At 40.6% G+C, this 15,117-nt stretch overlaps 1 protein-coding gene across 1 annotated transcript in view; it reads right to left on the reverse strand.

Annotated features, from left to right (window-relative positions):
* Window positions 1–1,732: 1,732 nt before the first annotated feature.
* Window positions 1,733–15,117, reverse strand: part of dis3l (DIS3 like exosome 3'-5' exoribonuclease) — a 29,199-nt gene continuing 15,814 nt past the window's right edge. Inside the window, exons 12-18 of the mRNA XM_088334057.1 lie at window positions 12,424–12,712; window positions 10,216–10,451; window positions 8,578–8,732; window positions 8,317–8,495; window positions 6,011–6,156; window positions 4,350–4,521; window positions 1,733–2,555 (exon numbers count right to left, since the gene is read on the reverse strand). Coding sequence (XP_088190183.1) covers window positions 2,247–2,555; window positions 4,350–4,521; window positions 6,011–6,156; window positions 8,317–8,495; window positions 8,578–8,732; window positions 10,216–10,451; window positions 12,424–12,712 — 1,486 coding nt within the window. The 3' untranslated portion in view covers window positions 1,733–2,246. The remainder of the gene's footprint in view (window positions 2,556–4,349; window positions 4,522–6,010; window positions 6,157–8,316; window positions 8,496–8,577; window positions 8,733–10,215; window positions 10,452–12,423; window positions 12,713–15,117) is intronic.

Consider the following 15,117-nt stretch of genomic DNA (forward strand, 5'->3'; position numbering starts at 1 on the left):
TCGGTTGTTTAACAATGTTACACTTCAGGATGGAAAATAACCATTTTTATCATTTATTCCCTTAGGAACGGGTACCATACTAAATAGTGAAGGGTGTCACTCGTAGGCCCAACTATTCTTTGTTTCAAGTTTATTAGGTCAATGATAAGGACAAAACATTACTGTTCTGTCTTCAGGGTTTGTACAAGTGCTCGAAATGCTAGAATTTAGGGTAAAGTGCTTGTAAATGTCTGAAATGGTTGCCATGTTTAACAAGTCTGCTTAAAAATGACGCAAACACTGCTCTCTTGAGGCTTTGCTTGCCTTTGCATTTTTAATGCAGCCGGCATTACTTTGTATGGCATTGTCCCATGAAGTGTCATCACCCTCAAGCGGTACATGCTACACCGATCTTGTATTGAAAGCAATTTTAATTGATCTAGATAGATAGATAGATACTTTATTCATCCCCTAAGGGAAATTCACATTTCCAGCAGCATCCCTGAGCTGAGAACAATACAATAATAAAGCCAAAAGAATACAATATACAAATACCCAGTGTGACGTGCAAATGCCCACTTTAGCATGTTATATAGAGTAACTAAATAGTGCTACACAGAACACATACTGCAGTAAGATTCGGTAATATCCAATGTAGGTGGTGTGGTTTAATGTGGGCCTTTACTCTGCCGGGTGGAGTTAAAGAGCCTCATGGCATGAGGAAGAAAAGATCTCTTCAGTCTGTCCGTAGTACAAGACAGTGACAGCAGTCTAGCCCAAACAGATAAAACAATCGTAAATCATAACATGTGTTTTTGTATAAAAGCTAAAAATTAATCTTTAAAATTAATTCATGTATTGCACTGAAGCGCAGCTATGATTTCAGGACACCAAATATGGCTGAAATCGCAACAAAATGAAAAGACTAATGGTAAATGGTCTGCATTTATATAGCGCTTCTCACGTCAATGAAGACCTCCCGAAGCGCTTTACAATGTGCTTCCATTTACCTATTCACACACACACACACACACACACACTCCTGCTAGCCTAGGAATGATGACTTCATATTCTTGTCTTTTCGTCCTTGAGGGAGAACCACCGGCCTTGTTGCACGGTGCATGCATTTCGAGCCATCGTACCGGCACTTGGACTCAATGTATAATCTAGAACGGTGGTCGGCGAAATGCGGCCCGCTGGCCACATGCAGCCCATCAGGATATCCAGCCCGCCAAACAAAAATGGTCACAATATAATGACAATATATAGAAACTACTAATAATAAAAAAAATGTTTTTTTTGTGTCAACTTGGTCCCTTTGTGTGTCTAAAACTAAAACACTGCTACATAAAGACAACTCATCTTTATTTATAAACCCCTATAAAACAGCCAGAGCTGAAAACACAAGTAAAAAAACAGACCATAACATAATGAAAACACTTAAAGGTATAGAAAAAAAATAACATAAAACAGGAACAAAAGTCTCATGTTGGATCAATAAAAATGGGTTTAGAGACTTATTTAAAAATAGACAGCGGGGTAGCTTGTGTGATTTGCAAGGGCAAATTGTTCCACTTTGGGAGCAGCAACAGAGATTCAGGCAGTGTTTTCCAACCTTTTTTGAGCCAAGGCACGTTTTTGTACATTGGAACACCACTAAACAAAAATCTTATAAAATGACACTGAACAGTATGTTTAATTACAATATAATTTCTAATACCCCCAGTTTTTACAGCACAGACATTTGAGTAATTTGACAATGACATATTTGCAGAAAATTCATAAATGTTTTAGTATTGAGCAGAAACATGACAGTGAAGCAGCTCACTGATGTAAGAAGGAGCAAGGCCATTTAAACATTTACAAGCATCTTAAAATGATCGGAAGCCAGAACCGGAGTAATGTGCTCCCCCTTAGGTGTGCCAGTTAAAATTCGAGCAGCAGCTTTTTAGACCCGCTGTAAGCTTGAGATGGTAGACCGGCTGATTCCATAATACAGAGCATTGCAGTAGTCTGGATGTGATGAAGGTACGAGTCACAATCCCAAAATCCCAGTAATTGCGGGAGGGAGATTATTTCAAGTGCTATATATGTCTATAAAGGACACAGGCTCTGGCATTATCATTTCATGAATTTCATCAAATCATCAAACGTCACAAAGGAAACTGGAGAGCCAGTTTGACTGTTTTGTTGAATTCTGTCTCAAAATAGACATTGTGGCCCTAAAAAAATGAAAACAATTGTCAAAAAGGTTCCCGACCCCTGGTCTAAGCTGTGGTCGCACATTCTAAATCTTTCAGTGAAAGCTCTCGAATCTCCTCCAAGAGCAAGTACAAGTTGGGGCTTTTGCTTTGAGAGAATTCTTGCTCCTCTTTGGATAATTTGGTCCGGCGGTTGGCCTTTCCGAGGGCCTGCTGCGACGCCTCCTCGGCCAAGCGTACGACCTCCTGGACCAGGTGAGAGCGGCTGCGCGACGGAGGCTGCTGCTCGGCAGGGCTCTGATGGGGCCGGTTTTTCACCAGCTCGAGGCTGATGCTGTCGGCGTGACAACGGGACGACTGGACGGAAATACGAACCTGAGGAAAGATGACATTTCCGATTGGATTCCATTTCCCCGTTGGCAGAACATTTTGCTCATTAGTATATCTTCTCATTTTAAAATATATTAATTCAAAAACAAATATTAAAGGTATGTCCGAATTCTTAAGCATGAAAATGTGAGGAAATAGAACTTGTTTTAGGCAGAAAATCTATAGATTTCATCGGTATATTCCAATTAGTTACAGAAATAATGCCTTGCCTGGTACATTGTGAAATTTGATTACAATCTAAAAAACTAAGCATTGTATTTTGCACATTTTTCTAAGAATAGGGCTAAGCGTTACAAAAGTGGCTATTTGGAAACAAGTTTGGAGGACTAAATCCTCTGCAACTGTTTATTTTACTGTGGCGATTTTCTGCAAGACAATTTGAAAGAGTTGTAAATGTTTGACTTCTCTTTCCGCATCTTGTCACTATTGTGTAAACTTTCGCATAAAAATGGTTTGTAACAAGTCCATGTTTTCGTGTTCGCAGAGAATCGTCTCATTAGCTGACAACCGGGGGATGTTATAGGTGAGCTATCACAGCGTTACAGTTTTCCAGTATCTTGATTCAGGCTAATCTGATGAATACATGTTGAAATGGTCAGCATGTCTCGAATCCCAAAAGTTTAAGCTTTCCAATGTTATGTGGCATGACAGGCCGTCGGATTCTTAAGGGGTTAATCAATTGAAGAGGTTATGAGTGTTTAAGCCACGTTTTGGAAGTTTTTGTTATGTTGAAGGTGGATGCAGTAACGGTACAACAAAGGGCGAGCAGCCTAAAAATGGCTAACTGGCCAAAATAACACACAGAGGAAAAACTACACATTCTGTGCCTAATTGAAACAAAAAACTGGAAATATATTTTAAAAAATCACCCTTAAGGGACAGTATGTAAAATTTAGTGCCTCAGAACGGTAAATAAATATTTAAATGTTGGGTCAACCTCATTTTCACCGAGGGCCACATAAGTGTAAAAGCTGTCCATAAAGGGCCCATTGTAACTTATAAACTTTAACCAAATACAAATGACTTGAATGTAAATTGAACTACTCATTCATGTGAAATCTATTATGTATTCACGTCACAAACATTATTGTTGCATTGAAAAAAAAATGTCACTTCACATATATGTCATAAATTAAACATACCAGAATAAAATCTTTGACAAATTCTGATCTCTTTCATGTAGTGGCACTTACCATCAGTTTGCGGGTATTATAGGTTGGAATGTTACTGTCCGGCTAGATCTTCGTCGGGGCTACCGAGGGCTTTCCTGTTTTGTTTGTTCCTGTTTGGCGCTCCTTTGCGTTAACACTGGTTTTTGCGGTGTCCCTTGGTTTATTCCTGGCCAGATTCCTTTTCGTCACAGTTTTTCGTTGTCAGTTCACGGTTAGCCTGGCTGCTAGTTGCCTGTTTTTCAGTCGGCCGGCCTCGCGTTTTTCCATGGAGGCTTAGCCCCCGTTAACTCCGTGTGCGCGTTTTTTTTGCCAGTTATCCCTTTTTGGCTGCTTGCCCTTTAATGTACCATTAGTGCATCAACCGGTGACACAACACCTAAGCAGTCTCCACAAAAAGTACCAAAACATGGCTTGAAACACTCGTAACCTCTTCGAATGATTAACAAGTCAAACAATATGGCGACCAGTTTGCATGCACGCCTGTGTTACTCTTATGATGTCACATCTCAGGAAGTCAGAGGCGAGTAAATATTTAAGACCGGGATAAAAAAATAAAAATAAAAAAAAGAGTCATCAACGCAATACTCTAAAAATGGACCGGACTCACAGTGACGTGGTTGAAGAGTTTGAAGGTGGTGGTTCCGACAGGGGACGCGGTGACGATGCGGTCCGAGTAGCGGCGCACAGAACCGCTCTGCCACTCGCACTTGCCATCTTGTCCTGCGGAGAGCACCTGACCCTCTCGGTTCTTCAGGTACACGGGCCCCTTCAGGCCATATCTGCGCACGCAGCGTTGGGTGTAAAAGAGCAACACAAGAAATCCGATTTATGTCAGTAATACTTTCGCATACCTGTCAACTAGAACTGCAAGTCACAATAAATTAATACCGGGTTCCAACATTTTAAATTATATTCCAGCCTTTTTAGTGCATTTTGAAATCAAATTTAAGACTTAGTGGGCAAAAAAACCCCAATGAACACATATTTCGTGCCCACAATACATCGTGCCTCGTACACATTACCTAGCACAGCTTTTAACCATGTTGATAAACGTTCACTTCTTATCAAATGTACTTTCCAATGGTCTAACATAAACGTCTCTGTTCCAAGTTGCTATATTTATTGTGGGTAGACCTAAATAATGAGTCCGTCTGAAACCACCGTTATCTAGGCCACGCGATGTTGCCAGTAAATCGGTGAATTATTAAAAAAAGGCAATTGATGTATGTTACTAAATCTTTTAAGTTCAAACAAATACAAATCTTATTAATTTGTTCACATTTTAAAGACTTTCGAAAACTGGACTTAAGACATTTTAATGCAAATTAAGGCCTTATTTGTAGAATGAATTTAATGCCTTCTCAGAATACAAGCTACAAAGACTCAAAGTGACCAAAAAGCACAATTTTAATTCTAACTTTAAGGGACTTCTGAGCAGTTTTGAGTTTTTCGGGTGCCCGTAGAAGCAAGAAGCCGGAAAGTCACGTCAGCTTCCACTTGGCGAGGCTCATCTTTTGTAAAATCCATGCTAACGTTTAGACCTAAAAGTTTTTGGGAAATGCACTTTTATATGATATTTCGCACTGAAAATGCTGGTCTACTAGTGATCCCAAGAGCCAAGAAGAGATCCGCAGGTTCGAGAGCGTTTTCCATTCGGGCCCCGGTGCTGTGGAATGCTCCTCCCCCTGAGATTCGATCTGCAACCTCAGTGGAAATGTTTAAATCTAAGCTTAAAACACACTTCTATTCTATAGCATATGAATAACCTATATTTTATCTTAACAATATCTGTCTATTTGTATATTATTTGCACTCATGTAACCTACATGATCAGGGGATGGTGTCATAATAGTCTGTAGTTTGCAATAATCTGCGGTCTGTGCAGCCCTTTGAGACTCTTTGTGATTAAAGGAGTCACAAATCAACATCACTTGACTTGACTTGAGGGGTCTTAATTTACTAGGGGCAGAGCATTAATTCAACTGCAATTCTGTGTTCTGTGCTTTATTTTTAGATCTATAGTCGTATACATTACCTGTTGTTGATATCGTATGTAAATAAATAAATAAATGTTTCTATTTTCTGTGTTTTGACTATCACTGGATTTTTTTTGGAACTGAACCACTGCGGGGAAAAAAAGGGATTACTGTATTTGTATTTATTTTTGACCACTAGGAGGCTCTGAATAATAAAGTGTCTCCTTATGGAGGATCTCTCTTGATCTGCATCAGGTAGTGTGAATTGGTCGTATGCGTGTAGGAAACTTACAGTGGCACAAAAGCCAACAAGCCATTGTCTCTGATAGCGTAAATGATTGCATCCACTACACAGCACTGGTCCGCTTGAGGGTCCCTCTCTTTGAAATACAGACACTGGAAGAGTTCTGTGGAAAGCTTCTGGGCCCGCTGGGCTGCCTGCAAAGACAGTCAATGTCAGGGGTGGGCCGTGAGGGCATGCAAGACTTTCTCTGCTGGCCTAAAAAATATCTGAATTAGTTGATGTTAAATCAAGGAGGGGATACTTATTAAATCCAAACAGTTTGACAGCTTCCTTTCATTGCTCCTCCCTGATTGTGCTGCATTCAGATGTGTTATTTCATATTTGAACATTTAATCAATCACATTTCAGCCATCAGTTGTTGCTAGGCTCACAAATCGACCCAGAGGCTTTCACAAAAAAAATCTTTGTGTCGAGTAACTCAGTCTTCAAGAAAACCGTGGGTTTAGCCAAACAAAATCCAAGTTGGCGTCTGAAAGCCCCGTAGAGGGCCTTAAGAAACGTCACCCGTTTCACAAACTATGATTAGCTAGGGGGTGGTAATCCACCAAAGCAATTGCACCAACAGCCATTCAACTTGAAAAACCTAGCTGTACAAGGATATATATTGTGTTGATTTAACAGCGAAAGGTCGGACAACTCCAAAGCGAGTTCCCTTCCCGCAATGTTGAGGCTCATTTTGACCTACATTTTTCCGTGAATTATCATTTCAACAGAAGGTGCAAGCAGAGTTCTTTTGTAAAAATGTCATAAAACCTGCAAACGAAATGATTACGGATGTATTTCCCTGCAGCGCAGTGGGCGCATATGAGAGGGGAGCGTGCAATGTGTGCAGAGATCCGCCCTCCCCTACCACTCACCCAATCAAATTGCACCGTGTGGTTGTCTGGCGTTTTGAGGTGGATTTAAATTTGTTCCGTGGATTTTCGCCATCAAGGTTCCTATAGCTTAAGGCAAGTTCAATTCAAGACTTTTTAAGACTTTTATAATGCCTTTTGATTTCAAGTTTAAGACCAAGTCGACAATATATATTGAAACAAACAAAACATAAAAATACAAGTATGCCCTGCAGACAATACATCGTGCCTCATACACATTACCTGACACAGCTTTTAGCCGTGGCGCAAAATGTTCTTTGAACAGCCACTTCTCATTAAATTTACATTTTCTGGGGCATGGTCCAATATAAACATATCTGTCTGAAGTTGCTATGTGTAGTGTGGGTAGACCGAAGACATGCGCCTGCGCTGAAAGGCTTGCCTGAAACCACATCACAGTTTTGATAGTTCCGTTACTGTATTATTGCGATGTTACCACTAAAGTGAATTTGACATACTCTTTTTAGTTCAAAATAAATATAAAGCTCATTAATGTGTTTTAAGATTGGATTTATGACATTTTAATGCCATTTAAAGTCTTATTTTTAGAATAATGAACTCAATGCCTTTTAAGACTTCTGGGATCCGCAGGAACCCTGATCATAAAGTGTATCAACAGGGAATATACATTGTTTAATTAGCTACCAAATTTAAAAATCCTGAAAGACATACAGCCAAAACGGGGTGTGTTGGTGTGACACTTCGACTGTAAACTAGGATCAAAACTCTGCCCTTGATATACTAGACTAATATTGGTGATAAATCGGCTAGGTACGTTTCAATCTCAGCTATACACAATATTCACACGCAACAGAGCATTTTTGCATGAGCAAAATGTTCTCTCCGAGCCATATGTACTCATGAAAAGAGCCATATCTGGCTCACTAGCCATAGGTTTCAGAGCCATGGCCTAGAGGTAATACTCAAGCCCAAGCCCGACCCGATTAAAATTTCAGGCCGAGTCAGTATGTTGGGGTCAGGCTGAGCTGACATGTTTTAAAATTATCCTTCTGTCATTGTTCTTTTTGTCTGTGTTTATACCGCCTTGTTTAATTAACTTAGATGTTGTTAGAAAAGACAGGCTTTACATCTTGTGTGTCCCGTCCGCACGGGGAGCTTTGCCAACCCCCACCCCTCCCTCAGTCCGCGGAAAGCACTCGGCTGCAGGACCAGAGAACCGGGTGCATGCTAGGGCCCAAGGTCGGCCAGAATCACCTCTCCCCCACCCGAGCCCTCACAAAGAATAGGAAATTTAACACACAAGAGTTGGTTCACAAAGCCGGTTCGTTCGCAACTGACACATCAGTAATTCAGACTGGCGCCGAAGGCCAAGGTGTAAAATTCACAGCCCGCCACTGTACAATGCACCTACAAAACTTAAATCCTAATATTAAAAAAATAAGCTCAAAGAGTGCTGACCCGATTCTTCTTGTTGATATGATGAGCCAACTCGTCGAGTTCCTTGTTACTGGCGAGCGCTTTAGTAGAGCCCCTTGCACTCTCCACATCAATGGCTGCCATCAGGAGACGGTGCACCACCATGTCGGCATAGCGACGAATGGGCGAGGTGAAATGCGTGTAGCGGTCCAGAGCCAAACCTGAAAAATGTCAATTGAAAAAAAGGTAACGTGTAACTGCCTTAATATCTAGTGAGCGCTACAAAAGTATTGTATTGTATACCATAGTGGTAGAACTGGTCTTGGGCAATGGCACCTGTCGAGAAATACATTGCTTGAGACATGGCGTGGGTGGCCATCATTCTCAGCAGCCTGTTCAAAAGAGGGTCCTGTGGATCCACAGCTTTGTCCAGAGAGTCAGCTAAGGCCTTATTGGATCTACATTAAAGGGAATTAATTAAGAAAAGAGCTACAATAAACAACAACGTAGTATCACAAATCCAAGGTTTCAAGGTTAGCAGGCAAAGGCAGCGGATCCGTCCAGGTATTTGACAGCCGATTTATATGAGGAAAAACCATTCAGGCAGCCAACCGATGAAACACAAGCAGTGTTGGGACGCGTTACAAAGGATATAAAATTACAGTCAGGGCCTAAAACATTTAGACAGACACAATTCTCTCAAGTGGACTGGCTTGTGGATGTGTTTTTTTTTGGTAAAGTCAAGTCTGGCCTGTTTATTTCCATGGCACTGATGAATGGCTTGCACCAGTAGTGAACACTCTGTATTTACTTTCATTAAGTCTGCTCCTTATTGTAGACTTAAAGACAGATACACCAACTTCTTGGAGAGTGTCCTTCACTTCGGTAGATGTTGTAAATGGATTTTTCCTGAACATGGAGAATATTCAGCAAGCATTCGTCACTGTTGTCTTTCGTGGAAACCTGACCTCAGCAGCGCGTCCCTTTTTTCTAAGAATGTAACAAACTGTTGATTTGACTTCTCCAAGGATTTCAGCTATTTTATGGATTACTTTTTTTTCAAGTCTCAGGATCTTCTGCTTTACCTCCATTGAGAGCTCCTTTAAACGCATGATGTATGGTCAAAACAACAGCATTCAAATGCAAAACCACACACCGACAATCAACTCCAGACCTTTTCAATTCATAATTGATGACATGTTCACGAGGTTGGAGCCTTCTGAGATTAACTACAGCCCTCAGAGTCAATAATCCCATTACTCTGAAATGAAATCACGATTCACTGCCAACTTCTTAACATTATACAGCAATAAACTGAATTCCTTCTCACCAAATCCACCCTTCTCTATAGTTGACACCTTCTCTATCTCTCCATCGTCAGTTCCTTATTCGTACCCTCTCTTTAGGTCAAGAGTCTAAGTCATCCTGGAGAGTACACTCTCCTTTGTCCCTCATATACAGTAAATAACCTCACCCAGTCCGCTACTTTCACCTGAGCTCCATCAACTGTCTTACTCTCCCAAGGCACCTCCTACAAGTTCATCACCATATCAAGAAGACTATGCACAGCAATATAGATCTCTGCTGGATCCAAGTGGTACTACAAGCATGTACCCTCTACAGCCCAACGACACTACAATCTCATTTGCGTTGAAATAAGGAGCTGAGTGACGGATAAATTGCACGACACAACAAATCAGTGAAGACATTCGTTGCTAATGCTTTTAACAATCGATTTAAATTAATTTTATTGATTTGTTCTTGCAGCCCTCGTTAGTGTCCTTTGTTTATTTTTCTTTTGTTTCTGCTTTTGTTATTGAAAAGAAATTTCTGAGTTGTTTGCTCTTGCCCTCTCGCACTTGCATTTAAATCCCCATCTAGTCTTCCCATTAGTGATTGCCGACCCGACACGTCAATAGAAATAGGCATAGTAGGTCAAACCTAGTTTCAATGGAAAATCCCTTTGACTTGGCGCTCTCCACCAGCTGGCTGAAGAACTCCTGCCGAGGAGACGGATGATGCCGAAGCAGAGCCTGATGAGGGAAGGCCTCCTGGATCTTGCGCGCCACCCAGTGGTTAGCAAAAATCATGCACTCGGCCACCGTCTCATGGATCTCCAGGGGTTGGCGTGGGACCAGAGCAGTGATGTTCTTGTCATTGTCGAGCTGTGCACGCACCTGGGACCGCAGCATTGACATGAAAAAGTCACAAAAGAGCAGGAAATATGATTTTTCAAAAGGGTAAATACAGTATCAACAGATTTACTTTTCGACCACTAGTGCCGGAAGCAGTTCTGCTCTTAAAGGGTACGTGTATATTATTTAGCACCTCCTAGTGGGTAAAAAAATCCATTCCAGCCACCACCTCAATGACATGTGCCCTCTAGTAGGCGCTACAGGTCCCTGAAAACACCCTGTCTATTCCCATTGCGATCAGTGTTCACTATGTTAGTACAAATAAAAGTAAGATCATTGTAACTCTAAACAAAGTAATAAAATAACTCGGAACGTTTATATTATTCCCATATTAATATTTTTTTTCCCAATAAATCTCTGCTTAAAATACAATCTGGACATGCTTTTCAAAACAGCAAGTTTTATTAATATAGCAATGGTGGGTTTATTATAATAAGCATATTTTTTGTAAAAGCTACATATGTAAACCAAAAAATGTTTTCATGTGCTTCAGAGCATGAGATAACAGTTTGCCAGTTTGGATTAATTTCCAAGGAAAGCAAGGGTTTTCACAGGCCTCTCATTGGCCTAAAAGGCATATAGTATATTAAGAATTACAATGATCTTTATATCCATTTATAACAAAATAGTGAACAGCAGTGTTGTTTAACCGCTGTGCCGCAGCACTGTAGTTCATTGTCGTACTGTGCCGTGGGAAATTATCCGATTTGTGTGCCCGTAAGGTCTAGCGAAAGCTAAATCTTATTTAGATTTACTTTTACCGGAGATGAAACTGCACTGACTGGCGGTGTTCCGTGGCATTTTTTTCAATGGAAGAAATGTGTCCTGGCTCTGAAAATGTTGAAAAACACTTGTTAACAGGGTCCTTACTGCTTTTTCATGGCTAAATTCAAGCACTTCCTAAGGGATTTCAAAGACAAATTTCCAATTTCTCCAGTACCATTAAATAAAGAAATCTGGTGTGAATCATGTATTTTGCAGAACCAAAAATACATGTGATTTACAAATGTGAATTTTAATCATGCATGTACATTTATCAAGACATACGATTTTTAGATCTAGAATAAATCGTGAACATATTTGTGGATCTGAACAATACATGTGTAAATATTTTAAAGACATATCGCTCCCCATTAAGGAGTTGGGAAAAATGACGGCAATATGTAGCTTACATTTTTAGTTGCAGGAATATTACAATTTACTATTGGGATACGCTACCTTAATTTTTTGCATGGCCCATAATTGATTGGTAATCCTTGCACTACTACACAGTTCATAGTGCCCCGTTTAGGTGTAGCATGCACCTGTCCATGTGCAACGGTGCATTATAGGACAATGCCATACTAACTAGCGAACAAGAAATGCAATCGTAAAGCAAAGCCACCAGAGAACAGTGTTGGACTATTTCAATCATTTACAAGCATTTCACTCACAATTCAAGTGGTTTTCAATTCTTGAAAACACAACAATAAATGTCAAGTGTATTTACTACAAATTTACTACAAATTAAGACATGCCACTCCAGGACAAACATGTAAAAAACACTTAAGATAAATAATAGAAAAAAAAGAATGCCACGATTGAGAGGCAAAAAAAATACAGGGTAGTACTTGAAGACTGGCCTACTTTGCAAGGGCCTCAGGTAATAGCTCAAAGCAGGGGTCTCAAAGCCTTTAAGGCAGAGACACTTTTGTTAATTAGCGCAAAGGGCACAAAGTTTAATATGCATTACTATAATAGCAACTTAGAATGTTGTTACGGTTATTAACAGCTTTATTATTATAAGTAGAAAAACTCATACTTAGAAATTCACAATGACCCAGCACTGGTAAGTTATTTTCAGAACGGATCCTCAGCTGTCCTTAGAGAGCACCTTGGTGGACACCATGTTGGAGACCCCCGGCTTTTAAGTAAAGAGTAATGACAAAATGTTGCTATCAAGACCAACTCTTACCTCTACTCCTTCAAGTTCCAAAGCACCGCCTTGATCTCGCTGGGCCCGGAGGTGTCGTGCCACACGGGTCAGCGTCTCCAGGGCCCGCGTGAGTTGAGCCAACTTGGTCTCCTTCTCGTGAGAGTCAAGACGGGTCAGCTCGGGCACTTCGGCACTCTCGCCGTTGAGAAGGGCCTGAGCTAGCTCGTAGTTCAGCTGGTAGGAGGAGCGGATGACGGTGCGACCATACCAAATGTTGTTGGTGGCGAGGGTGTGCGCGTCCAGCTCCCAAATCACGCTCATTGCATACCTGGATTGAAGACACATGAGGCAATAAAATAAATTGTATGCTGTGTATTTAAACCTCAATTGCTTAACTATCATATATATATATATATATATATATATATATATATATATATATATATATATACACAAGTTTTAAGTAGACTTTTCCCTGAGTGCCGAAACGCAACAATAAACGTTTTCTTGTTTTAGTTTGGCGCTGCTCATTGTTAAGTATCAAGCCTCTTGGAAGGATTTCAGTATGATTAAAGTAGGCGTGGTAAAGTAGTGGGGTGAGAGTGGCAAGATATGGACAAATAGTAACAGGCAGTGAACTCTTCAACAGAGCGTTTTCCTTTAAAAAAAAAAAGATGTGTGGCACGTGCTAGTATGTGCATTTCCTAGAAGCGCACGAATACTCTTTTTTATTTTTTATATTTTTTGGGGTTTGGGTTGGCGTTTGGACTGTATTTGAAACAGACCTTTTCTAATGTGTTGCATGTCCCGAACTTCTCTGATAAGTTAGATAACAGTAAATAGGCGTGGTGGAAAAACAATTATAAAGGGTCTTTGACCTCAGTTGGGCATTGTTAACTCTCACTTATGAGAGAAAATATTCTACTTTCAACTTTTTAAAGCATCATAGTGAAATATTCGACCTCTAGATGGCACTGTATTGACTAATGCGAAGGAAAACTGGCCAAATGAGCAAAGCTTGGCAGCAAGGTGCAAGGCAAACATGGCGACGACTACTGGGTATGGATTCCTATGAGATACAAATTTCTGGACGGATGAATATTCTTAAAAATTAAAATTGGCATGATAGTTCATGTATTTTTGCCTAGTATTAAAATCAATGTTCTATCCAAAATAGGGCGCACTGTAATATAGGGCATGCCACACATTTTGAGAAAAAACGAATACTTGTGAAAATACGGTAAGACCTATTATTCTTATTATTCAAGCTTGAGGTTTTCCATCAAACCTGGTGTGACAGCTTGTTAAAGTATAAAGCGGCCCTTGCCTCTGCAAAATCAGCCTACCTTTCGAAGGTGATTGCGTCTCAAAAGAACAACCCCAAAGCCCTTTTTGACACTGTAGCATCGCTTACAAGGCAACAGCCTATCGCAGACAGTTCGACACACTCTGCTCAGGAGTTAATGGTCTTCTTCACTAAGAAGATTCAATGCATACAGGAAGAAATTGCAAAAGATATTGTTAGTACCACACGTATTAAAGGACTGAAATTTACAGATGCACGACAGGGTGGCTGCCCTGGGAAAATGGCCGGTTTTAGTGAACTGTCACTTGATGATCTCAAACAAGTGGTGAATGCGGCCAAACCGACAACTTGCCAGTTCGACCCGCTCCCAGGTTCACTTATTAAAAGTCTTTTTAGCGTCCTTGGGCCTTCAGTTCTAAATATTATAAATACATCACTCTCCTCAGGTGTAGTTCCAGCAGCTTTTAAGTCCGCCGTTATTAAACCCACACTGAAACGACCCAACCTTGATCCAGAAATATTAAGTAATTACAGACCTGTGTCAAACCTACCTTTCCTCTCTAAAGTACTCGAAAGAGTAGTGGCACAGCAGCTGAATGCTTTCATATCCGAGAATAACCTTTTTGAATCCATGCAATCAGGATTCAGGGCTAACCACTCTACTGAGACAGCTCTGATCAAGGTAACAAATGATCTCCTAATGTCAATGGATTCTGGCGCTTCATCACTTTTGCTGCTGCTGGATCTTAGTGCTGCTTTTGACACAGTGCGCCACAATATCCTACTAGAACGGTTGGAAAAATGGATTGGTCTCTCAGGAGCTGTCCTCTCGTGGTTCAAATCCTACCTCTCAGATAGGACGCACTGTGTTAAATATGGTGAAACGACATCTGAGCCCTTTAATGTTACCTGCGGTGTTCCGCAGGGTTCAGTGCTCGGCCCCCTACTTTTCAACATTTACATGCTTCCATTAGGTGATATTATTCGCAAGTACAATATCAGCTTCCATTGCTATGCAGACGACACTCAACTATATCTTCCGTTGGAGGAATCTTCCACACTAAACTGTGGAAATTTGGAGGCCTGTCTCACTGAGATAAAAGAGTGGATGTCACTCAATTTCTTGCGTCTTAACTCTGAAAAGACTGAAATGTTAGTCATTGGTCCTTCTAAATGCCGGGACTTATTCTCAAAAACTGCTGTGAACATTGACAAATGTCACATCACACAGAGTGACTCAGTTAAAAATTTAGGTGTCATATTTGACCCTGATCTATCCTTTGAGATGCATGTAAAGCAAATTACTAGAACTGCCTTCTTCCATCTTCGCAACATTGCTAAAATCCGTTCAATACTGTCTCAGTCTGATGCGGAAACAATAATTCATGCATTTGTTACCTCCCGTCTCGATTACTGCAATGCACTAC

The sequence above is a fragment of the Urocampus carinirostris genome, chromosome 4 (assembly GCF_059441175.1).
Source record: "Urocampus carinirostris isolate Australia breed hairy pipefish chromosome 4, RoL_Ucar_1.0, whole genome shotgun sequence".
Taxonomy (NCBI): Eukaryota; Metazoa; Chordata; class Actinopteri; order Syngnathiformes; family Syngnathidae; genus Urocampus; species Urocampus carinirostris.